Here is a 25,731-nt window from a genome sequence, read left to right on the forward strand (position 1 = left end):
GTTTGATCGAGAAAGACTCACACATAGAGAGGAAGGAGAAGAGGAGAAAAAGAAGGTATATGTTGATGCGCTCTGATAGATGAGGATGAGTGGCAACACACACAAAACTCAACTCATGTACATGTTTATATGATGTATGTTCTATTGCTATCGTCCCACTGTCTCCCCCCTGTCCTAAGAACATATTTCCCTCGTGATATTAGGTGTGGTGGAGGTGTCTGCTGGATCTCGGAAAACAAAAGGGGTTTAGGAGAACATCGTTCTGGTAAAATGTCTGTGAAGGTGCCAGTGAAGTAAGCCGCAGAATAATGCCAAGCGAATTTGCAATTGGCGAATCTTCAAGAGGCGTGCAGCAGGAGAGAAGGGTACGGCATTCTCTACTTCTAACAAGTTTACTCAAGTGTCCACACTGAGGGAAATCGGACGCTTCTTTGTTTGCATGCATTGGTTTAAGACGCCTCGCAAAGCGTCAACATGTGTTTGAAAGTGTTTTCCAAAATACTGCGACAATTGTCTTGAGTAAGGCATTGTTTTGCATCAAACTTTGTGGGAGTAGAGGACAGTAGAAATTTGTGTCGCTATTCATGCGGCGATGCATCAAACGCACTTCAGAAAAAAAAACTGGTCTTATTTCTCGTTCGGTGTGTGAAGAAGAGAATGCTATCGCTACTTTTAAACAAGCACAGTCTCGAAAATCGAAAAAAAAGCCAAGGTTCACTACTCTAGAGACTAGCGCATGCCTCTGTGTTGTTCCCATTTTTGTATAATGGAAAAATCAAATGATATATGATGAAAATTTCTTCTATAAATGTCTACAAACACACACACACACATCCAAAAGTCCCGAACTCGAACTCATCCGTACATGATCTTCACCACCCACAGCAAGAAAAAAACACAGTTGTATGTCTCTGTCTGTCTGTCTGTGTGTGTATGTTTGTTTGTGCGTGCGTGTGAAAACGGAAAAGGAAGAAGGACCTTTCGGGTGGAGCGCTTTTGAAAGGATCGCTATTCGAACTCTCCCCTTGTTGCACAATGTTCCACACAAACGAGAGAGGGATGATGATTTTGGTGTGTGATGATGATTCTTGATAATCTGATGATGATGATGTTCCGTGTTGTATTTGATCGAAAAACCCACATTTCCCAGTCCTTTTACTAAAGAAAAATAAACGAGATGTTAAATGAAATGGCCGAGCGAGGCAAGAGAAGCAAGCAGTTAGTAAAATTCTCTGTACTTTTAAGCGAAGAGGAAAAGGTACGTTTTTTCATTTAGTTTTTCGTTGTACGTGCGGTCACTACCGGGAGGATTATTCTCCCGTATGTACCGGAAGTCGTTGCCAAGACAACCGAGCAAGTGAATGAAACAAACTACTTAAATGAAAAAAAAAACACTGTCGTCTTACATCATTGTTGATCAACAACCGTCTCAAGCGGGGGGCGGCGGGTACAACTGTGCTGAAGATGAAAAAGAAGCAACATATGAGACCCAAACTAACTAAGCAAATGGAAATCATTACTCTTGTGAAGAAACATCAAGAAGAAAGCTGTCGTTTTCGTCGTCGTCGTCGTCAATAAATCAAAACAAAAGATCAAGAGAAACAACGTTTAACGAAATAACAGCAAAATGCTACTTCCTTCCAGGAAAATCAGAGGTCACTGAACAACACTTTGCAGTAGCTGTATTAGATAAAGACAGAAATTAAAGCAACTAAGCTGAACACGGCCGCAGCAAATCACTGACGAAGCACACAGAACTACGATACTCTTTAGTTTGGCCCCATGCAGAACCATTGGAAACAAGCAAAAATAATCAAACTTGTAAAGTACGGATACGAACAAATGGAAAGCATTTCTTACCAGCATGTCGCACTCATTGAGGATCTCTGTTGCAGATGAAGTAGATTTGAAACTTTATTCAAATTTTTCCTCATAAATCTTATGATACAATTGTTGTGGATTTTTCCAATTTGAGGTTACCAGAAGTAAAATGTTGCGCGCCATGATTTACGGTACACGGAGAAGGGGGGGGTGTGTGTGGTATGGTGCGTTATTTTTGTAGTGGTGACACATTTTCCAAACCAAAGGCTGCAGCTTATTTTGATGATGGCGGAAGGAAAAAAGAGCTTGCTCTACCAGAATCGCGCCACCTTCCTAGAAAAAGGTGCAGCGGAAAAGGAAAGCGAGGAAAATGCAGCGGTGAAGTGCAGGGTAGAACCAGCAGCAGCAGCAGAAGCAGCATATCGCTGAGGGAAATAAAACAGGTCGCAAGTAAAATTCAACACACAGAGACTCAAACAACAGCAAGCAAGCAAGCAAACAAGCAGATTCAAAGCAAACACGTGGAAACTGAGCAACTACAATTACCTATACTTGCATGTATGTATGGAAAAAGCGAAACATCCTGAAAACAGCTGAAATAAAGCGAAATTATGATGAAACAACCAACAACTAACACAAATCGATCCATCTTCATGATCTGTTTTTCCCTTGCCCCCCCTCTCATTATGCCTCTCTATCCTTTCTGTTCTGTATCCAACCTAATACTATCCTAATTTTTACTTCCAATATATGAGAAAACACATCTTAAATTTACTAAAACACTTGAATTGGATGAAATCTTTGCGGAGATGTTTTATACTGCTTTTCGGGACGGATACAGAACTCATGAACAAATAGGTAAATTATGTCACACTATTTTCTCAATTGCACTTCTTCGACGCTTTGATGGTTTCTTTGTCAACTGATCTTAAGATAAGTTCTACTTCTCCTATAGCTATTTCCATATCATCTTGACATCGTATGTATCTTGCTTCAATCAGTATGATTAAACATTCTTCTACGTGAATTGTAGGCAAAATAGCTAGGATAATTTGGAAGGAGTAAGCTGCTCCCCAACATGTGTTTCATCGGTCCAATAGTCACGTTTCTTCTCCATCTCATCGCTATAATTGATCCTTCCCTTCGTTGCAGCTAGCTTAGAAGAAGATCTAGACAAACTTCTGTGAAGAAAAGTTAATGATAGAGGATTGTTAAAACTTCGACCAACTTTGTTTGCCAGATGTAGCTAAAGTGGCACAGGTTTTTTTTTAAATTTGTTCCTCGATATGTTTCCAGTTATGCTTTGTAAACAAGCAGTGTTTCATTAGAGAAACACGAAATTAACTGAGCAGGAAAATTTAACAACGTGTTATACACCTTTTGCTTAACTTATCAAGTCAATACACAGTTTTTAAACCAGAACTGTACACAATATACAAGTAATGAAAAAAGGCGAAGGAAAAAAACCTACTTCACCACCCGCTTTGTGGGAGCTTTGGCGAATTAATTGTGGAAAAGAATTTACAACATTAAATAATCTATTTCAGTAAAAAACAATAACTACAGGAAAAAAACATTTTAAAGATTCCAGCAATAATTAGGAAACCAGACCTAACGACCAGCTTCTTGCGAGAAATAATGCTACCTTATAAATCAAATAGCGCAAAACATGCTAAGAACCATTCAAACTAACAAAACATATTTTTATCTTCGTTTGAAAATATAGTGTGAGGTGATTAAATCCATTCAATAATCAATTCTGAAACCCTTACCGAGAGTCGGTAGCTGAAGAAAATCAAAGAGTAAGAGCTAATGTCAGTAAACCAAAAGCATGAAGCAAACCATAGAGGAAAGTTTGTAACAAATTTGGCCACATGCAATATGCACACTTACGGGAAAACAAAAACATCGCAAGATTTTCCCTTTGAATATTCGTTTAAGGTTCTGTCGCTGTTTACATTCTCTATATCGGTTGTATTATATGTGCCAGCTAAGAAAATAACGAAAAGAAATAAAAAAAAAACAATAAAAGTTCAGCGACAAAATTGTGCTGATATTAACTAGAATTTTTAGTTGTTTGATTTCTTCTATATTTTTATCAAACTCCCCAAAAGAGACGGGACAAAATAATTGATAACAAATATATACTCACTGGGTTTCGATAAACATGTCCGAAAACGTAAATTTCATCACGATATCGAACCGCCGAACGAGTAAGCCGAGTAAAAGAATTGCTCTACGCTTTCCGTAAGTTGCGTCATGCTTGCGATAGCTTCAATAAGGTGATTCATGTTCCCATACCGGGTGCATGATTAACGTTTCTCCAGCTACAGCTTTCTTTCGAAGTAGCACTACAAACTTGAGACGTGGAGAAGGAAAAAAACTGCACGTGACGTCCGGCACGATTCGCGAACTTGGGGAGCACATGGTTTCGAAACCGGTTTTTGGTATATTCAAAAAAACCATCAACACACATTAGTTTGTATCAAAAACGAAAACAAAAAACTAATTTTACCGGCTGTATCGCCGAAGGAAGATAAACATTTACCGGCTTTGGACGCACTATTTCGATCATTGAGTGCCTGTGCATCACGATATAAGTAGAAATCTTGCACCATTCAATTTTTTACATCGTAGTTTATGATGATGCAATACTGTGATTTATGTATGAAAGGTATTGTGCCTACTTTTTGGGCCCAAACTAATTTCGTTATTTAACCTTTTTTTTCTTGCTGAAACCTCAGTTCGAAATATTTAACGAAATAAAAAAGAAAAATAAATTTGTTTGAATGTTTTTTTTGCGCCATTCTGAATTTGCCGGCATTTGACAGCTGACTGTTGACAAATGTTTGTGTGCCTAGCGGTCGTTGAGCGCACGGATGAAATGTGCTCACTAAGTTACACATTTATAATGTTTTTGTCTCGAAGACACAAACTAAGTAAGTAAAATGCACTGGTTATAGAATAACCATAATATTCCACGGCTTCCCGGCAAAAACATGCAGCGCAAGACTGCCTCAATACATAAAACCAGTTTCTACCGAGGCATTCACAACCACTAGACACCGTTTCTCTATAAAGTCACCTTGAGATGTCATTCGATGTTCACCTTTCGCGACGACGGGAAAGAAAAGATTCGGTTTCCAAAACCGAGCAGAGCAGTTGTGTTTTCAGCAGCGAGACTGAAAGAGTGGACAACCAGCGCGCCCGAAACCGGATCGGCCGACTGCTTTCCTTGCATCCTCGGTGAGCTTCGACGATCAATCGATCTGGCAGGATTTTATTTGCATTCAGTTTAGGTGTCCGGTCGCCCGACAACGGGTTTACTTCTAACGCGAGCCGTTCAATCTTGGTCCTCATACGCGGTACGATTTCCTAACAAGTCCTCGAAGCTGTCCGTGCCTTGGAGGTTTATTAGAACGATCGTTGAACCAACAGTTTTCGTCCTTAATTTCCTGATTCCTTTGCGATTTTAATCCTCTCCGGAGATGGTGTAAAATAGTGTGAACTTGTGCAGTTAACGCATACCAAACGGTGACCGTAGAGAAAGGGTGCCAGGACGGAATGGTGCTTCCTTTTAGTTTTGTGCATGATATAACCGGGACGAATAAAAGAGGAGGTGGCCGTTTGTCGGACGAGTACAAATACGGCCCTCGCAAAGTACTGTGAATGTCAAATTAATCAGTATCGTCCGTTGGTACGATGACCCACCGGGTGATGAAAGGAGTTCGATAATCCTCTAAGGACTTTGCCCACAATTGCTAGAGTCCTGTGTATGAAGTGGTTGTGAGGTGTTTGTGTGTTATTATAGGAAACACTTTTCTCTTTTCCCTTCTTTTCAAACCTTGTGGTACCGTGAAGTTTCCTGGCAGAAACATCCACATCCAGTTTAACGTCTTAAAAGGAAAACAATGTCTTCGAACGCAGCAGTGCAACGGTTTATCCACCATGGAGCCCACAAGGGCAAGGGTATTGCGGTGTTCACCAGCGGGGGCGACTCGCAGGGAATGAATGCCGCCGTCCGTGCTGTCGTGCGGATGGGCATTTACGTTGGATGCAAGGTAAGAACGCATGATTTGACACCCTGACCAGAGAAAGTGGTTCCCTACGGGGAAGATTCTGTAACTGAAGCCTGTCCTATCGCATATTTTTATTGGGCAACCACACGAGACGGCGTAACGGTTGCGTAGAGGGTCGACGTGTTCGACGTCTAAAAATATCCCCAAACAATTTGCATACTGAAAACCATAAAGTTAATGCTTTGGCTTTTCGGAAGAAAAAGCGCCAGAGTAAAGTTTTAAATTATGCTGGCCTACTAGGTTTTGGCTATGATCTCTTCATAGTCGCGACCACCGCCGTTGCCAATGCCGAGTCCGTGCCCTCTTCCCCTGGCAAAAACCATGGCAATGTTACCAAGAAAAAAAAAGACAACAACAATAACAAGGACACTCGGGGGCTAGGACGCAGGATCCAAAAATAAAACGACAACTTTTGGGGTGGGAAAAGCGCGCCGGTGTACACGCCTTCGACTCTCGTCCGAATCGGGTTTGATTCATATTTCACCCGCGATGGTCGCGACCATGGCCATGACATCGCCGTTGTTAGACAACGTATTATCAGCGTGCAATTGACGGTCGGCAATGGTATTGGTTCGATCGGCACTGTCGACCGCATGCGGGAGGGGGAAGGGGTTTTGAACACCAACATTGATAGGGTGGGCGTTATCGAGGATTGCAGAAGGATTACGACATTTTATGGGTCGCCTATTTTCACTTTCATGCAACAGTTGTGTTGACTCTTGGAAACTTTGCTTATCTCATGTGAGACTTTTTCCACACTAAGCTCATGTAAGACCGTCGACTAAATACTGAATGGTGCAGAGGCTGTAGTGTGGTTTTCTTTACCGAATCACGAATCGGACGTATGATAATTGGATGTCTCCCCAAGTTGACCTTCAGACTGGCAATAAATGGTGGGATGGTACCCAAAACATTTAAAAGGTTAATTTGAAGGTCAAACACCGATTCCAGATATTTACATAACCGTCCATTGAAAGCAACTCCTTCAAGAATTTCGGATGCCATACCGTACACGTATGCGATGGAAAAGGCTACTTTGTTTTCTACAAACGACCAGGCGCCCGCTTTGTTTTATTTGGCTCGTACCACGTTTTATTGGAATTTCTTTGCTGTGCAGCTTGATCCCAACGCACATGTGTCGGTGCATGTGTTGGATGTTGTCATTGCTTTTGTTTGTGATTGGCACGATTGAACGGAAACATGTGCACAGCACCTTAAGCTGTACTCGAAACAACCGAGTAAACAGTTTCATTCATCAAAACGGGAACGACGGGTGGATTGATAAGTTGATTTAATTTGGTAGTGTTTAGAAAAACATGTTTGATCACCAATTGGCTGATTCTCGCGCGGGTTATGATTATTTTCCTTCGCGATCTTCCTGTGATCGTTTACAGAACCGTAGGTAGTCTTTGGGTGTACTAACATGTTTCTTGTCAACTTAGGTTTACTTCATCCGCGAGGGCTATCAGGGCATGGTGGACGGTGGCGAGAACATCGTCGAGGCCAACTGGTCGTCAGTGTCGAGCATTATCCACCGGGGCGGCACCGTCATCGGATCGGCCCGCTGCAAGGACTTCCGTGAGCGCGCTGGCCGTCTTCAGGCCGCCCACAACCTCATCAGCCACGGCATCACCAACCTGGTCGTGATCGGTGGCGACGGCTCGCTGACCGGTGCCAACCTGTTCCGGCAGGAGTGGGGCAGCCTGCTGGACGAGCTGCTCGCCAGCAACCGGATCACCCAGGAGCAACGCATCAAGTTCAAGAGCCTGCACATCGCCGGCATGGTCGGCTCGATCGACAACGACTTCTGCGGTACGGACATGACGATCGGCACAGACTCGGCACTGCACCGTATCATCGAGGCGATCGATGCCATCGTCAGCACGGCCTACTCTCATCAGCGCACCTTCATCATGGAGGTCATGGGACGCCATTGTGGGTAAGTGACCAGTCGAAGAGCAAAAAAAGATCTGCCGAGGAAATCTTTTAAGGATTCGAACAGTCGAATAGTTTTGGTTTTTGTGAAACCCCGAAACTAAGCACAGAAAAACACAACAATAATGCCTTCGGGAGGTTGTCCGCTTTTCGCTGTTCGGATGTGGTTCACATTACGGAAGACCATTCAATGATCGATTTCATCGATCGATCATCAACATAAGCTGTATAGAAAAGAAAATAATTTGACCACACTCTTTACCCCCCCTCCCTCAACTCATGACCACAAACGTAACTCAACAACTTCAGCTACCTGGCCGTCGTTGCTGGCGTCATTTCCGAGGCCGACTATGTGTTCATTCCGGAGTCTCCACCGCCGCGCGACTGGGAGGCGAAACTTTGCGACAAACTTGAACAGGCAAGCCTCCCCGCCCCACTGTTTCCTCTCTTCTGCCCACCCGTTTTCCCCTTTCCATGCCAGTTCGGCACGGTTCACCCCCTCTCTGTTATCTCTGTCATGTCAAGCGTCACATTCTAGTTTGCATTTTGCAATGACTCTTGTGATGCGTGCGAAGGTGTCCCGGCTGTCCCGGCAAGTCTTGCGTGTCTGTGGATCTATTGGATAATTGGAGCGCGAAAGTGGCGTAAAATCTCGTGAACCAGATATGGTCATTGCATGGTCATGGTTCAAACGTTCGTTCGCAGATAAGACCTGTTCGCACGCGGAACAAACAACCAGTTTTCACCTTCACTAAAAGCTCGCGCACGTCTTCGAAGCCAAGCCACTGCAGTCCTTTTTTTTCCTAACCATCTTTGCCGTGTCTCTGACCAGAATGATTTTTTCCCAATTGTTTGTCCGGAATGCCGAAACCCCTTCCCCTTTTTGTCTTTGATTCGTGACACTTGGTAGGCAAAGAAACGTCTTGTCTCTACTTGGCCTGATCGTAAATAAGTTTCGTTGCAGGTCGGTTACATCCGTGCATGAAGTTGAACAGTTTTCCCCCCTTTGTGAATAACTTAAACGACAAGGAAAATCTGCTTCATGTATTGCCGAAATCCAGTAAAACGTATATTTTGTACTTGATTTTTGAAGCATTTTTAACTTAAAACGGATCGCACGGAATGGGATGCCCAAAAACATGGCAAATATGTTTATTCTACCATGTTAATAAAGTATTTCTAAACCCAATTGGTTCGCCACCCTTTCATGTAGCCGTAGAAAAGTTTGTTTCAAATTCGTTGCATTCCTTTTCACAAAAGCATCTCGATTCGTTTCTAAATTCGTATAAATTCCACAAGCAATACAATTGTATCATACTACTTCAACAACGATCAGCGTGTTTATGGGTTTAAAAAACAAAATCATCCCCACCACGATCGCGACTCCACGAAATTTTCCATGTTGCTCATGTATTCACAGCTATTTGGCGGTCGTTGCCGGCTTGTGCGTCGAGGCCGATTACATTTTCATTCCCGAAGACCCACCGAAAGCCGATTGGCCAGAACGTCTCTGCAAGCAATTGACACAGGCAAGAAAATTTTCAGAGCAAAACCAAACCAAAAAAAAACTAGACGAAAAACACACATTTTCATCCATCAGTTTTCGGCCACGAAGATGCTCTAGTTACGCCCTGGTGTGTTGTAGATTAACGTTTATCGCATGGTCAACGCACACACACACAAACTTACACCAACATCGCAGAAGATCATTCATGATATGCTTTTTTAAATTAAATTTGGCATGTTTGGCAAAATTCAATTGGAACCGTTTAACAAACAACAATTGGAGTGCTTCACAGCAAATACAAACAGGCACAAAATGCATTGATGTTTTTTTTTTCCATAGTTGCTACCATTGTGTTATCCCGCCCTCGCAGCACTTGCATCATTTGTGCATCATCTCATCAACGAATTGGTATTCAACATTTATGGTACAACATTAAGCTTACTCTTTTCACATCAACATAAGAACCGTTCGAATATGATTCGGTTCAGATTCCAAAATTTCATCGGTTTCATTCTTTTTCGATCAGAGATCACAGAGATTAATTTAATAGTTCGATGGTGTTTGGTGCTACAAAAAAAGGGGCCATTAGATGCGCCATGCTGACTAATAGCTCGTTGTTTTCAGTCATGTCGTCCGAAGGATCCTGCGACACTTTCTTGGGCAATAAATCGTTTTACTCGAATTACGTCCTGATTGTGCTATGTTGTGTTGGTTAAGAAAAAGATACGTCGCCCCATGTCCGCTCCCATCGTACCTCAATGTTGTGTTAATCCTATCCGTTTCATTGTTGATCAACATCTCTTTACTTACTTATTGTGTGATTGTAGTTACCTGGCCATAATGGCTGCGTTAGCTAGCGAGGCGGACTATGTGTTCATACCGGAAGATCCCGTAGTGCATAATTGGCCAGAAAAGTTGTGTAAGAAGATCCTACAGGTACGCAGCACCAGCTTCATAATGTCCCCAAAAATGCTCCCGCTCCGCCTCCTTTCCCGAAAAAAAATGACACTAATACCGAACTTAGTGAAGAACACAACAAACTTGTCCTACACCAAACGCTGTCTTACAATCTTTTACGTGTCCTGCGAAAATCGCTCCGAAGGAAAACGGCCTTTTTTCGTTTAGAGTTTAGGAACCGTACAACCGGATGATGAATTCGATTTCGCCCTTTAGCTTCGTAGCTTTCTGATTGATGATTTAAAGTCCATATGTTTTCCCCTCAAGGCTTCTGTCTTACTTCCCCTCTCTGTTGACCCCCTTTCCATGTCGGAGCAAATTGAATTTTGGTGGGAAGTAATTGTTATTGCGCCGCCTACTTTCGTTGATGGCTTTCAATTGCATCGTTGTCGTTTCAATTTTTAGCATTTTTGTTTGTAGGAATATTATGCCTTTTTCATCACTACACTGGATATTTGTTTAGTTTTAATTTTTATTTTTGAACATTTGGTTGTATCTATTTTCCAGTGTGTAATTATTTCGTTTAAATAAAGACCATCAAAGCAAAATCATCAATCTTTGAACGTTTTTGCATCCTTCTTGCTTCAGTTTTGTTACTTCTGCATGATCTATTTCAAACTCGTAGCTTTCTAGCCAAAAATGCGTCACGCAAAAGCTTAATGTGTTTCGTTGCTTCATCACTCATAATGTGCAATAAGATAAAATAAAAATATACATGATGATATGCCCATTCAGACCACAAAGCAGAATGTGTTCAATCGCTTTTAGGCTCCCAAAAGGATGTTGCTTCCAAGCAGTTTGTTTTTCTCTTTAACCTCACAAAACTATCAGTCCCATAAGAACTTCACATTGCTACCCAATCTTGTCACTATCACTTGAGTTGTAATCAAAATTATGCTAAGTCGACATGTGTCTACAAACATTGGGCGGCAGTGAAGATTCTTTCGGGTCAAAAAGAAGTGCGGCATCTGTTCAGTAGAGTTAGAGTTGTGTTTGTTGTTGCTCCCTTTTAACTAACATGTACCCCACCACTTTTCCCACAACTCCATCTCATATTTCATCATTCATCGTTTTAAAAGCTAGTCTATTGTCAAACGAAATCATCATTCATTCACTGCAATACAAACGTCCTCACATCAAACACCATTCACCCATCACACACCCCACCCTGCTACCCTTGCCACGGGAGAAAAGAAGGTGTTAATTTTCCGCTTTTCTTTGGTTTTAAAATCGGTTGTCGCGGATAATGACAGGAACGGTCCGCCGGACAGCGTCTGAACATTATCATCGTGTCCGAGGGTGCGATCGATCGGGACGGCAATCCCATCACGGCGGAAAAGGTGAAACAGGTGGTCGTTGATCGACTGCAGCAGGACACGCGTATCACCGTGCTTGGCCACGTGCAGCGTGGTGGCAATCCGAGCGCCTTCGATCGTGTTCTGGTGAGTGGAAAACGGCTTGAAGACCGAAGGAATCGAGGTGTGTTTTTATCGAGTTGTTTCCCTTTCGTTTGCAGGGTTGCCGAATGGGTGCGGAAGCCGTGCTGGCACTGATGGAAGCGGACGACAAGACGGAACCGTGCGTCGTGTCGCTGGATGGTAACCAGGCCGTACGCGTGCCGCTGATGGAGTGCGTCGAGCGCACGAAGTCCGTCGCGAAGGCGATGGAGGACAAGAACTGGGAGTTGGCGGTGAATCTACGCGGTCGCTCGTTCGCGCGCAACCTCGAGACGTACAAGATGCTGACCCGTCTGAAGCCACCCAAGAGTGCGTTTGACGAGCAGGGTCGCGGTGTGGGCGGATACACGATGGCGGTAATGCACATCGGAGCACCGGCGTGCGGCATGAACGCCGCCGTTCGGTCGTTCGTACGGAACTGCATCTACCGTGGCGACACGGTGATGGGCATCCACGACGGTATCGAGGGATTGGTCGCGGGCCACATCAAGAAGATGGAGTGGTCGGATGTGACCGGATGGGTCGGACAGGGTGGTGCATTCCTGGGCACCAAGCGTACGCTGCCGGAGGGCAAGTTCAAGGAGATCGCCGCACGCCTGAAGGAAAACAACATCCAGGCGCTGCTGATCATCGGTGGCTTTGAGGCGTATCACGCGGCGGGCCAGCTGACGGACCAGCGCGAACGCTTCCCGGAGTTCCGCATCCCGCTCGTTGTCATCCCGTCGACCATCTCGAACAACGTGCCCGGCACGGAGTTCTCGCTCGGTGCCGACACCGGCCTGAACGAGATCACGGAGATCTGCGATCGCATCCGCCAGTCGGCGCAGGGCACCAAGCGGCGCGTGTTCGTGATCGAAACCATGGGCGGCTACTGTGGCTACCTGGCGACGGTGGCCGGACTGGCGGGCGGTGCCGATGCGGCCTACATCTACGAGGAGAAGTTCGCGATCAAGGATCTGCAGCAGGACGTGTACCACATGGCGTCCAAGATGAGTGACGGCGTGCAGCGTGGTCTCATCCTGCGCAACGAGAAGGCCTCGGACAACTACAACACCGAGTTCATCTACCGGCTGTACTCGGAGGAGGGCAAGGGCCTGTTCTCCACGCGCATGAACGTGCTCGGCCACATGCAGCAAGGCGGTTCGCCGACGCCATTCGATCGCAACATGGGCACCAAGATGGCGGCCAAGTGTGTCGAGTGGCTGGTGGAGCAGCTGAAGGCGAACACGAAACCGGACGGCACGATCGAGGCCAAGGCACCGGAGACCGCCTGCCTCTTGGGGTTGGTGCGCCGCCAGTACAAGTTCTCCCCGCTTAAGGAACTGATCGGCGAGACGAACTTTGAGTAAGTGTTAAGCTCAATCCCGTGAGCAACAACGATAATTAACGACACGTTTCTTGCCTTCTTTCTACCCTCCCCCCACAGGCAACGTATTCCCAAGCACCAATGGTGGCTCAAGTTGCGCCCGCTGCTAAGAATTCTAGCCAAGCACGATTCTACCTACGAGGAGGAAGGCCTGTACATCACGGTTGAGGAGGAAATGTCCACCGATTCGCCCTGTGCCTAAGGTGCTCCTGAACGATGAATCTTCTCGAGTCGCTGAATCATGGTTTGGTCTCTCCTTCTTTTCCACCGCCACCACCTGAACAGGGCTATTTCATCGTCCTTCCTTTGTTACGCGACTTTAGTTGGATGCCTCCAAAGCTTTACTTAGTTAAATTGTTTCAGGGCATTAGGGAAAGATCAAGATACGGCAACGGATGTGTTGTTGCCAACAACTCATCTCCTCACAACGTTGGCAGAGGGTTTATAAAAAAATCCCTCGTATGATTATGTTTTAATTGCATAGTTAATTTTTCATGTGGATAGTATTTATCATTTATGTCGTCGTCTTTGTTCCCCTCGGGAATGTTTGTTGTTTGTGGTATGTTGTTTGCTCTTGCGCGATCAAAGTCGTAGCACCACTCTCATTTGCTTTCCTCGTTAGTAGTGACAAGTATTACGCAACAAGAAATTATTATTTTCTTGTGTTCGAACAATCTTATCGCCATTGAGTTAATGTTTTTTTCTATTAGGCAATGAGGCGATGGCGCAGTGAAAAAACCGTGGGATGGAAGCAGAGTAATATTTATACCAAAAATAGTTAATGCCGAGAACAAATAACACCCAACTTGTAGATCCCATTACTGTACAATGTACTTGCGCCATAAGTCCTAGATCGTATCTCTCCATCTTTCTCTTTCGCAAACGAACAAAGGAGAGAATGATGATAAACATAGACGAGATATTATTATTAACAGTGTAAGCAAAGAACACTCTCCTTCCCTTCCCCTAGGCAAACGATACACAAACCCCGCCACTAACACGTTACTATGTATGTGCTAATATCAAATGGCGTGGTATATGAAAAATAAATGAATTTATTGTTGTGATCTAAGGTGATCGAGTCGAAGTCGATCTCTTCATTAGTCAGAAAGAAAGACACATTAGTGACTCACGCAGGAACATTCTTTAGCAATTAATACATTGTTCTTTTCCAAACACTGGGGTCACACTTCCTCGCCGATCCTTTCGAGGGTTTGCCTGGACGTCGATGTCGTGCTCCGATGAGGGATTGGATGGCGATATACCATCGGTTGTCGTTTTATCGCGGTCGTTGGATGGTGGTTCCTGCTAATTGGCGTATCTGCTAGTTCGCCGAACGATAACACACGCGCTCGACTTCCACTAGAACTTTGGCCCCCAGGTCTCGCCCCATACCAGTGCTCAACTTCGGCGGCCACCACCAAAGAAACGGCTTCGCACTGTTGACCATCCATCCGAAATGCGTCCACATTCGACGTCTCGATGTACCAGTGGAACACCCGGAGCAGTGGTCTCGGCTTTCCCTGGCCGGAAGTCCTCAGTTCCGTCACCAGGGTTGCATTGTACTGATCGAGCGAAAAGCAAAAGAAAGAAATAAACATTCCACAGTGGCCAGAAGCTCCCACGGGCTCTAGTAAACCTACCCAGCGGTAGTGATTGTACGCTTCCGCACTCATACTGGCCCGTTCGGCACGCTTCATCCGAAGATGCCGCTCCAACTCGTACAAGCTGACCGTGCTGACACTATCCAGTGTGACGGAGCTGTTGTTTCGGGCACTCGCTTTGTACGCCAGAAACACTACGTCCACCCGGGATAGTTGGGGGCTGTCACTCGTAGCCATAGTGTAAAAAAATTGCACGGTCACCCGAGCGAAACCCAAACCAACATTCGTCCTTCACTACTGGCACAACACACTTCTGCCCTCGAGCGTCACGAGCGATACACTGTCTGCCCGGTATCGCTTTCGCCGATCGAGTGTGATGCATACGGTCATCGATCCGATCAGTGTCCGTCAGCACAGGGTGTGTGGGAAACAAAATGAACACCCATGTACCTGAGTATGCAGAACAGAACATTTGATCGCTCCCGTCCCCGAAGCATAGCATAGTTTACAGAAAAGGGACCTTTCTGTGAGAACTCTTATCACCTATACACACATGCTACTGGAGATAAGCCGGTGCTAACTCGCTGGTTCAAGTTCAAGCTGAGTCATGAAGATTCAACTCATCTGATGATGGCACCATTCCGAAGTCTGCTAATGGAGGTCCCTTTTTGTTGTCTAGCGTTTTTTCAAATGAAAATCGACGCTACTGTACAATATTTTCGCTAGGATTGCTTGGATTAATAATTTTCGGAAGTTAGAAATGGTATGGTATGGAAATGATAAAAATGAAAGCGATGAATTAAAATAATGAAAAAAAGAAACAGATTCATCACCATTTCTCATATTCCTCCGTCGCTTCGGCCGGAGGATTTTGTATATTTCTTCAAATCCACTTATTTGATAGATTCTTAGCTGATAGGATGTTTCTTTATACCGTTGCGAATATTCGTCTTGTTCAACCGACATTTTGTATTACAAAATATAGTATCATAATTTTTTTTTATACAATATATGTATGGATGCATGCAAATTGTGTTCACCATAAATATTTAAGCTTATACACAATCGTCAGTGAGTTTGTATGTATGTACGTGACACTTTATATGCATGATGATCGCGCATTAGTACAACGCTTATCATCAGATTACTTGCCACCGGGACCATGCCTGTACGGTGTGTGCTCATCTCTCTGCTAACCTAATCATCCGTCCGATGGAGGTTGGATTCCTTAAATGAGCTTCTTCTTTATCTTATGGCATCCACTGTGTTGCATCATTGGCTTCGAAATCCGTACGATTTTTTTAAAAGTTATCACTAAGAAAAATACACTTGATACAGTTAAAATATTCAAGGGCAAAAACCTTCATTCGTTTGTATGTTTTCAAGAGAAATTGAAATTTAATCAAATCCTGCTTGCTCGTGATGGTGGCCTCATTTCATCGGGTTGGTTGGCTGACTGTGTGTCCTGGTTTTGGTTTTTAAACCTATAAAAAATATAGATGCTATTGTTTTCCATATAAGATCCCCCCACTGCACAAGACTGCTACGCTAATAAACCACGTTTCTCTCGCTATAACTAACTTGTATATGATTTGTATATAATAATGAGTGTATAAATCTATTTGTAGCTTTCAAAAGCTTTTACTTTAATATATCATATATATCATTTTGTTCCATTCATATCCAGTTTGACACGTTTGTTTATGTTTTTCGGGTTTCGTCACACGTACAGCTAATCGTTTCACTTTCTAATGCTGATATACGGTTTCTCTTCTCTAATTGATGTAGTAATAGATCAAAGTAACCTCAGGGGAACGAAACAAAAACGTTGCATTATAAAACCCATTGTTGTCGTAATCAAATAGAAAGCATCGGGATAGCCTCGAATGTGCTTTCCTCCAAAATACTTGGATAAACCAACATTATTGATTAATGGGAAAAGAAAATTCGTTGCAATATTTGGAAGACGGTAATGTAATTGAAATAATATTAGTAAGCCCTTGTAGCTTCCTGTAACAAATGGGCAACCATAGGCAAACAAACAAATCACACTCTATTTTCGTTACAAGAAATTGGTCTCAAAATTGATAGTTTCTGTAGATCGATAAAATTTGGATGTCTGTTCGTATCGAACGTCATGGTGGTGGTGGTCAAACATGCTGATATGCAGAAACGAGTCCAAGCGGACCCTTTCAGTTTTACCTTTTCGTTTCGCAAACGATACGGTCTGCTGACTTTCCGACTACATATAATGATGAAAATTTGTTCATTTATGTGGAAAAAATCTTTACAACACACCAAAAATGCCTTGGATCTTCATCCTTTCGTGCCATTTTTGCTTGCATTGTACGTACAAGTGTGTGTCCAGTATAAAAATATACGCATGCAATATGTTGCTGTGTAAAGTTCAAATTTACAAGCAAAAAGTTCTGCTTCATGTGTTTTTACTGTATTATGTGGGATACTTCTCAAATAGTTTGGTCATTTTATGTGTACAAAATAAAACTCAAACGAACCAGGGACATTGTACACTTAAATGAAAATGGCCAGTCCCAGTTATATCCACAAAAATGAAAAACAACACAAATACGAAGTTCTTCGGGATCGTTTAGGAAAAATATAAAAGACTTTTCATGCAAAAATCAACCCCACTCGACCTCGATAATACACGATATGCTTATCATTTCAGTATGTTCATTACTAAGTCGTTCTAGCCCACCACTAATGTCGCAAATATCTTGCTTACTATCGAAAAAATGTTCCCATCATTGCTGTGAGCCTGTTCTTCAACGTCGCAAGTGCGATTTCATGTGTAGGATTCATGTTTAAAAAGATACGGTTTTTTATCTGGTACGTTGGCTGATGGGGATTTGCGCCCCATCTTAGTTACGTGTTTCGTTCGTTCTCACTTAAAGCCTATATCACTCTCGAACACTTGTCGCATCCGTAAAGTAACGAAGCACATCGTTCTAATCTATACGTGATCACTCTTAGTGCGCGGTAAGAGCGATAATCTCAGGAAACCAACGCGCCCGTTGCTAGGTTACTCTAATGGTGGACATCTGTCCAATATAACCGTCATTCCATTCACCTTGCCTTCCCTTAATCTTCCTTCACCGGGTTTTAGTTAATTCTAGAGCCGCAAATAACCTAAAATCGCGTCCTGACGTAATTTACGTGTATGTCGTTCATGTTGATGACTTGCCATACGCCTTTTGGAACTGCTTACTGACTAAAACTGCATCACGGTACGGACACACACACACACACACCATCACCACCACTGGTAGCAGGTGTTAGCATAGGATTTACAATTATTGGCACTCACCCACGGGGACATCACCTTCTATCGCCGCCGCGTTATTCTTAGCTAGTGGACGTGGCAACACCTCCTTCTCTTTCTTCCTGCGGGCCACCGGAGTTTCCGGCGCGTGCATCCAGCAACTCTAAGCTATATCGGGGTCGCTTTGCTTCCGACACGATATTTGCCGTCGCCGTGCTGCACGTTGCCACATCTTCCGCAACCATTGCCGGCGAGGAAAAGTCGTCCATCTTTCGCTTCACGTTGTTGTTTATATTGCGCATTTCCCCTCCCCCATTGCACGGCGTGGAAGCAGCAGCCTCCAATGCACCATCCTTTCCTCCTCCGTTGGTCATCGGAGTTCCTTGTGCGCCACCGGGAGTCGTGTCGTCTTTGGATCCACCGGACGGGGAGGATTCGTCTTCGCCATTCTCCATACCGAAGTTATCATCGCAACTGTCCGTTTCATTGCCACTGGTACCACCGCCACCGCCCATTATTCCTCCTGCCCCGCTGCTTGAGCTACTGGAGCTGGCACTACTACCACCTCCTGCCGGGAGGACCTTCGCCGGATCCTTGACGTTCAGCCGCACCGCTAGCCGTTTCAAGCTCGAGAGCGAATTTTCGCAATCGGACGTATCGATCTCGGTGAGGTTTGTGCCGGATCGTTCGATTTCGGTGTACGTCCCAAACGGTAGCTTACCGAGACATTCCAGCTTGAGGACATGCATTTTCGAACGCAAATGCTTTGCCAGGTGCCCGTGAATGCGGAAGCCTACCTCGCAGTCCCGACAGTAGAATGGGCGCGGGTTCGTATCCGTTGCCACACCGAACGTCGTCGTCATGGAAACCTTGTTACGGTGCGTTGCCGATCGTTCGTGCTTGAGGTAGAGTCCTTGCGAGCGAAAACTCGTGCCGCACGGTTCGCAGCGGTACTTGCGCTCCATGTAGTGGATGTTCATGTGGATGCTTAGCTGGGACAGTTTGTGGAACTTTTTGTTGCAAATCTCGCACACCGGCCGCCCGCCATCCTCCTGGTGCATGGAAGGTGTGAACGCGTTGGGCGGTGTTCCAACGAACTCTCCACCAGCGCTCGCCACCGGTCGGCCTCCTCCAACCGTTTTCTTGAATCCATCCTCTCCGACGACGACAACCTTCCGTGCCGGACCCATGACCGAACCACCACCGGCTGCCACTTCCACCCCCGGAACGGATGAACCAACAACGGTTGACCCAGTTCCACTTCCGGTCACCGATGCACCAGTAGGCGGCGGTTGTTGTTGCTGCTGCTGCTGCATTGTTGCCTGTGGAGCAATGTTGGCCACGATGGGAGCAACCGTTGCTATAGGCTTGCTATGGACACCTTCGGGAACGGGTGCGATCACCACTGGTAAAACCGGTACGGCTGGTGCAATCGGGGGTGGGGGGTTGACCAGGGTGATGGGCGACATTTCGTGATCGGATATTCCACCACCGCTAGCACTTTCACTGTCCGCCCGCTTACGCATCGCACCGCCACTCGTGACCGATTGGGCCAGCTTTAGATATTCGGAGGCAAGATTTTTGGCACTTTCTGGTACTGGGTGTTGTGGGGCCACCTTCGCGTTGGAACTGAAACTGTTGCACCGCGAACGAGCGTTCGGTGTAACCGTAGCCGGTGTTGGCATCACTGTGAGTGCGGCGATGGTCGACGGTTCCGGCACGAGCTGCTGCACCTTGGACACGTCGAGTTTCACCGAACCGGCGGCGATCTCAGCGAGTGTATCCATGGGCGATGCATTTTCCGAAACCAGCGGACACTCGTTGCTCAGCATTCGTAAGGAAGCGGCGGTACTACTAGTGCTATTTGTGACCACCGATGAACAAACATTACTTGGAGCGTTATGCTTTCCCTCCATTTCAAGTGGTTCTTGTTTCGAACGCACTGTTTCCGTTGCGAGTTTAACTTCCGACATCGACATCGAAGACATTTCGTTGGTTTGACTCGCCGGAATACTCCTTGCCGCCGGTTCCGTCGTTGGTGAAACTCTATGTCGTTCGTTTTTGCCACTAAATATGCGATACACTCGCTCGGTCGAAGGTGGCGGGATGGTAGCGGCAGCAGCCGAAGGGGTAATAGTTGTTCCGGTGGCAGCGGCCACGGGGGGTAGTGCTGCTGGGGGTGGAGTTGCTTTGGTAGCTAGTGGCGCCTGAGCAACCAAACCGGGGTTATTAGCGCTTGCCGGAGCGTGTGCATCTTCGTAGCGGGGCTGAAGAAGAATCTGGTGTTGTTGCACATTGTATCGGATCTGTTCCTGTGCCAACTGGCCATGCAATTGCGGCGGCGCAGCAGGTGGTTGAGAGTGTTGCTGTTCGCGCATAACGATACTGCTTCCGGGCTTCATCTGACTCTGCTTGATGCGCGTATCCTGTAGGGCTCGCTCTTTGAGGTACTCGTGGAAGTAGGAGTTCTCATCGACACCGCCGGGAGTGGTTCCAACAGACGGCTCGAATGGTGCGACAATCATCGGAATTTTATCCGTGTTTGAAACCAGTGTGGTGAGCAAGTTTGCGGCTCCACTGATCGGTGTCAACACATCCGATACTCGCACAATCACTTGCGGTTGGGGTTGCTGTTGCTCCAACTGCTGCGTCACCGGTTCTCGTAGTCGATTCTCGTACATTTGCTGATGCAGTGCCAGTTGCTCACGATCGAGCGGACGAATCATTGGATGATGCTGACCACCCACCGATAGTTGTTGGGAATTGGGCGGTGTAACCATTGCGAGTGGCTGCGTCTGACTCTGACTCGTCTGATGGTCGCTCCTCGGACGGTCATCGTATTGATGATAGGAAGACGGTTGCGAAGACGCACTGCCAGTTGATGCCTTGGCCGCCTGTTGATGCCTTGGTTTCTTCGTCAAATCGATCGGCCTTGCAGTGTCATCTTCATCGTCGGCATCACCCGCACGCGCCGCTTCATCACTCGCCGTTGGGAACGCGTTGCGCTCGTGTTCGCGCTTCTTTTTGCTACCCAGGTTCGGATCAGAATAGTACTGCTCATGTTTCAGCAGATTGAATTCCAGCTTTGGCCCATTGCCATAGGTAATGATCCGCCGAGGTAGGCTTGCACCACCACCACTGTCCAGCTTTGCATGGCCTGCTGAATCCACCTGTTGCTGTTGCTGAACGTTCATCATCATTGGAGAATGTGAAGGATTTGGTGACGTAGTTGGATACAGTAGGCCGTGACTTTGTTGCTGCTCTGGCGTTAGGTACGACGATATGTGCTGCGAGATGTAGGCCGCTGCGGCCGCTGCAGTCGGCTCCGAATTGCCCCCGCCGGCGGAATGCTGCTGCCCGGTTCCCAAACTACTGCATGCTGACGTTGGTCTTGTCATTGAGAGTGAAAGAAGTCCCTCTGCAGCTTCGTGCTCCGTTAGACGACTCTTCATTTCATCTGCAATAGAAAGACATTTTATTAGGTGGAAATTGTACAATATTGACCCGGCAACTTTTCCGTATTTCTTACCACTATCATCCGTTTCATCACCGTCGGTATCGGTGGCCGTATCGGAATCACCCGGGATCGTCGATGTGCGTTCGCTTGAGACCGACTGCTGATCGCCCTCGATATCGATGTCGCCACCATCGTCGTCGACGTGCACAGGCACTGGATTGAGTCCTAGCTCGGTGCACTTCTTGAAGTGACTCTTCGACTTCATGTGTTTCGTAAGATTGCCTTTCGTTTTGAAGCTGAAAGATGGATAAAGAGATGAGAATTAGCATTATGTTATGGTATGGTGGGTAAGAATTCAGTCCCATCTAAACTTACTGGAAACTGCAATACTGGCAAGAATACGGTCTAACGTCGGTGTGTGTTCGAATGTGCTTCTTCAGCATCGACGGTTTCTTGCAGCGGATACCGCACTCATTGCACACATACTTCCCCCGACCGCGACCCCTTACGTACGTGTACTCCTCCGTGCTCTCAAACCCTCCCGATAGCGCCCGTTCGGCGGAAGCACTCCTCGATGCGTGACGCGATCCCCCACCGCTAGTGGTCACCATCATAAGCGCCGAATCAGCGCTAGGAACTGTCTGATCGATGGAAGATTTTGATTTCTCGCTATACTGAAGCCCCGGTGAGGGCGACTCACGAGAATAACGCGTCGGAGGGTGAAGGGTCGCCATAGACGGTTGTTGCGCGGCCAGCGTCGCTAGGACATAAGCCGGTGGACAGGGCACGTTTGATTTGACCTCCATTGGTGAAACGCGTACCTGTCCCTCGCTGGAAACGCACGAAACGATATTGCCTCCAGCCGGACGACTTCCGACGATTGCGAGCGGAACTTTCCGCGGACCGGCGATCGAGTACTTTCGATCGCGGTGGTGGTTGGAATCGTACAGCGCCATCACGGTCACCTGCCTCAGGCCAAGCGGGTGTGGATCGTTTTCCGGATGCACCTGCCAGTTGCTGTACATCGAGAGTTGCTTCTGCGTTTGGAAGTAGAACGGTTGCGTTTTGTTGACGGTACAATAGAATGGCTTCGTGCTAGACTTCAGTCCAATGTTGGTGTAAGCGTGCCCGTTGAAGTACAGCTCACGGCAACTCTTCGAAGGTCGCGGGGTTTCGGGAGATATCAGTGGCATCGTGTTGTTCGTCGGTGTTATGCCGTGGTGCCGCTTTGGGGTGAATGTACCCGGCTTCAGTGGCAACGAATTTGGTCGGAGAAATTTATTGGGCCGCGGTGAAGCAGGGACGGCTGCATTGGTTGATTCTTGTGAGGTTGCCACCGACGACGAAGTGTCCACCATAAGAGCCACGGTGGCCGATGGTGGTGGAGGAGGTGGTGGAGGCTTGATCATAATCTCCGACGAGGATATCATTGTTTCGAAGTTGAAGTAACGTATTTCCTCGGGCTTCGATTTAGATTCTGCGCCGCCTAAAAACAATGGTATGTCCGACTTTTTTCGAGGGCTTACATTGTCCGCCATACGGGTGAAATTGAAACTTTTCCTAGGGACGGCCTGCGTCGGTGAGGGACTGCTAAAGTCGGCCTGCTGGTGTTGCAGCACCTGCTGCTGCTGCTGTTGCTGTTGTTTCGCTGGGGACCATATTTCGCGCGTCGAAAGACCATTCTTCGGGACACCCAAAGATTGTTTCTTCAAAGGTGCTTCCAAGTGTACACGCGACGACGACGAAGAGCTGCTGGCTACCACCCCAGGTTGCTGAATGGCCAGTAGAGAACTAGCCAACGGATGGGCCGTTGGTAAGGAAGGAGCATTTCCTGCTCCCGAAGGAACGACGATAGTCAACAGTGACTGGGAATTCGGATCGGGTCTTTTCTCCATCGATGAGTGCAGCAGTTCCACGGTGTGTCCAACGGACGAAAGTGTGTTCGGACCCGGCATTCCTTGCACGAAGGGAATAAGCTTTCCGCCATGTACAATTTGCGAGGCTTGACCGGGCGGTGGCGCAGGAACCGCAGGAAGTGTCAGCGGATTAAAAGCGGTGATGGAATTGATCGGTGGAAATTGGAAATGTGTCGGTGTAGTGGCGGTCACTTTTGGCGGAACCGACTGACCAGTGGATGTTTCCGTCCTAGCAAGCTCCATCAGTGTGCTGCCGGAATGCAGCGTCTGCCGATAGTGTAGCGCGCGTTGATGCGCCTCTTCGTCCTCTATTTCCATCCCTCCACCCAAAGTCTGGGTATACGTAGCACCGGGACCAGTGTACCGGTGCACAGGCAACGTCGAGGAGGCGACGTTCGACGATAATTTGGCAGCTTCGTCTTCGTAGGTTGCTTTCCTCGCGACCACTTCCACTTCGCCACCGAACAACTGAAGAGCATTGTGTCCCACACTCGAGGCGGGGTGATGTGGCTTTTGGTTGCTGGTACTAGCATGCTCAGAAGATTCCATCACTCCTACACGAGCTCTCTTCGTTAGCGACACTTCATTGTCTGTTCCGATGGCTTTCTGCTGCGGTTTTCCCGAATCTGTACGATGGGAATCTACTAACCGGGTGTTTCCTAGCAGTGGCCCCGGTGAGGGTAAGGGGTTTTGCACCATATCCACAACGGTTCCCCTCGACGAGCCAGACGAACTACTCGCTCCTAACGACAGTGTAGAAGAAGACGACGGTGAAGAGGAATCCGCTGGGAGCGAAATGTTTTCCGGCTTTGTCCTCGGACGCGTCAGTTGCGATTTTGCGAGCCTAGTCAGTGACGCCGGTGTCCTTGCGGGCGGTGGGTTCAGCGAAGATCGTGCCAGCTGCTTCAGGCTGCTTACCGAGCGTGAACGAATGTACGACGCCGCGGCCGCGGACGGAGATCCAACGGGACTGATCGGTGCGCTGGACGATGACGGGCTGCCATTACCCTGGCAGTAGCAGATCATGTGGTACTTCAGTGAATCCACATCCCGGAACGACACGTTGCACATCTTGCAGGTGTACAGGCTTTCGCCATTTTCACCGTCCGGGTTTTGTACCACTCCGAAGGCGCGCGAATTCAGCAGTAGATCCTTGATGATGGAACGTTCCGGGTTTTGCGGGTGGTTCGTTATCGTCAGGGGTGGGGTAGGGGTTGGCGTTGGTCTGTGACCGCTTCCGCTGGACACTTGAATGTGAAGGGGAACGTGCGGTGGTTGAGAAGCACTCACGGTCGTCGACGCACCGGATGAAACCGTCGTCGAAACGGGAAGAGTAGTTGTCGAGCAGGTCGTTGTCGTTGCCGTTGCAATGGACACTGAAGCAGCTACCACCTCGGCGGCCGTCGTTGAAATAGGGACATTCAAAAGCTGCATTTCTAACGATTGCTCGCGTGTGCGCTTCCGATAGGGTGGCAAAGGATGCTGCTGAATAGCTGCTTGTCCATCTTCCGATTCTGGTGGCAGCGTGTGCGGCGCCGTGGATTGCATCGAACTCGACGGAACAGTAATGCTGGTGTTGCTTGTAGGAATCTGTTCCTGAACGATAACTTTTGTAAGGTTCAATGGTTGGTACGAGTTGCCACCGTCGTTATTGTGCTGATTACCCCGAGCTACGACAGTGTTGCCGGAAGCACTCTCCATCGAGCCACTTGATGGCGGGGTTGGAGTACCCGTAGGAAGGATCCCATTCACCACAACAACCGATGCTAACGGCTGGGGCTGTGGCTGCTGTTGCAAGCCTAGAGCCGACTTCGGTGTCACAACCGGCCTGTTGGTAAGGTTTATCACACTTTGCTGCCCGGGAAGATGGCTATAAGTGGCAACGTACGATGGTTGATGCGGAAGTTGTTGGTGTTGCACTTGCAGCATCTGTTGCATCTGTATCTGGTGCTTGATCTGCTGTTCTTCGGCATGTCGCTTCTGTTGCAGTGCAATGGCCAGTCGCGATTCAGCTGTATCCTGTGTAGAGGCCAGGGGCTGCGAATTTTGCGTCGGAATGCTGGAAACACCGCTGGTGGTATGGTGGTTTGGGACTGCGGCCGGAGATGATTGTGTGAAGGGAGAGTGGGAAGAAGAAGTGCCACTGACCGAAATACCCCGACTGATGCCGGTTATTTTGTGGTATTTTTTCTGCAACGGTGCCTCGACCACCTCCACGATCGCTTCGTTCTGGGAGATCAGCTTGGAAATGTGTTGTTCGAGCGATTCCACGTTTTGACCGTTCTGCAAACGAAGAGGAAATAAGATATCAAATTAGCTGTCTGTAGTTAGGAGGAATTATCTACCAAG

The 25,731-nt window shown here is 46.9% G+C and overlaps 3 protein-coding genes across 4 annotated transcripts in view; 1 reads left to right on the forward strand and 2 right to left on the reverse strand.

Moving 5' to 3' along the window:
• Window positions 1-5,723: 5,723 nt before the first annotated feature.
• On the forward strand, window positions 5,724-13,350 carry LOC131282530 (ATP-dependent 6-phosphofructokinase). 2 transcript variants are annotated; one of them, XM_058312023.1, is made up of 6 exons: window positions 5,724-5,882; window positions 7,343-7,839; window positions 9,256-9,364; window positions 11,553-11,741; window positions 11,816-13,101; window positions 13,183-13,350. In XM_058312023.1, the coding sequence occupies exons 1-6, from the start codon at window positions 5,733-5,735 to the stop codon at window positions 13,322-13,324; spliced, it is 2,373 nt and encodes a 790-aa protein (XP_058168006.1). In that variant the 5' UTR covers window positions 5,724-5,732; the 3' UTR covers window positions 13,325-13,350. The 2 variants fall into 2 exon arrangements, with proteins under 2 accessions (XP_058168006.1, XP_058168005.1); XM_058312022.1 differs by lacking the exon at window positions 9,256-9,364 and adding an exon at window positions 10,170-10,278.
• Window positions 13,351-14,306: 956 nt separating this feature from the next.
• On the reverse strand, window positions 14,307-15,079 carry LOC131294819 (uncharacterized). Its single transcript, XM_058322865.1, has 2 exons — window positions 14,766-15,079; window positions 14,307-14,687 (listed from the first exon to the last, which is right to left on the reverse strand). The coding sequence occupies exons 1-2, from the start codon at window positions 14,961-14,963 to the stop codon at window positions 14,307-14,309; spliced, it is 579 nt and encodes a 192-aa protein (XP_058178848.1). The 5' UTR covers window positions 14,964-15,079.
• A 2,877-nt stretch (window positions 15,080-17,956) lies between these two features.
• The window catches only part of LOC131294820 (uncharacterized), a 38,077-nt gene continuing 30,302 nt past the window's right edge, over window positions 17,957-25,731 (reverse strand). The window contains exons 6-10 of the mRNA XM_058322866.1: window positions 21,842-25,665; window positions 21,539-21,762; window positions 19,996-21,466; window positions 19,416-19,899; window positions 17,957-19,331 (exon numbers count right to left, since the gene is read on the reverse strand). Of these exons, the coding sequence (XP_058178849.1) occupies window positions 18,093-19,331; window positions 19,416-19,899; window positions 19,996-21,466; window positions 21,539-21,762; window positions 21,842-25,665 (7,242 nt within the window). The 3' untranslated portion in view covers window positions 17,957-18,092. The remainder of the gene's footprint in view (window positions 19,332-19,415; window positions 19,900-19,995; window positions 21,467-21,538; window positions 21,763-21,841; window positions 25,666-25,731) is intronic.

Source organism: Anopheles ziemanni, chromosome 2 (assembly GCF_943734765.1).
Source record: "Anopheles ziemanni chromosome 2, idAnoZiCoDA_A2_x.2, whole genome shotgun sequence".
Lineage (NCBI taxonomy): Eukaryota > Metazoa > Arthropoda > Insecta > Diptera > Culicidae > Anopheles > Anopheles ziemanni.

Coding starts and splice junctions, on each gene's coding strand:
- LOC131282530 (XM_058312023.1), top strand. CDS start 5,733: ATGTCTTCGAACGCAGCAGTGCAACGGTTTATCCACCATGGAGCCCAC. Junction 5,883..7,342: donor GCATTTACGTTGGATGCAAG/GTAAGAACGCAT, acceptor TTGTCAACTTAG/GTTTACTTCATCCGCGAGGG. Junction 7,840..9,255: donor GTCATGGGACGCCATTGTGG/GTAAGTGACCAG, acceptor ATGTATTCACAG/CTATTTGGCGGTCGTTGCCG.
- LOC131294819 (XM_058322865.1), bottom strand. CDS start 14,963: ATGGCTACGAGTGACAGCCCCCAACTATCCCGGGTGGACGTAGTGTTT. Junction 14,688..14,765: donor CGTACAATCACTACCGCTGG/GTAGGTTTACTA, acceptor TCGCTCGATCAG/TACAATGCAACCCTGGTGAC.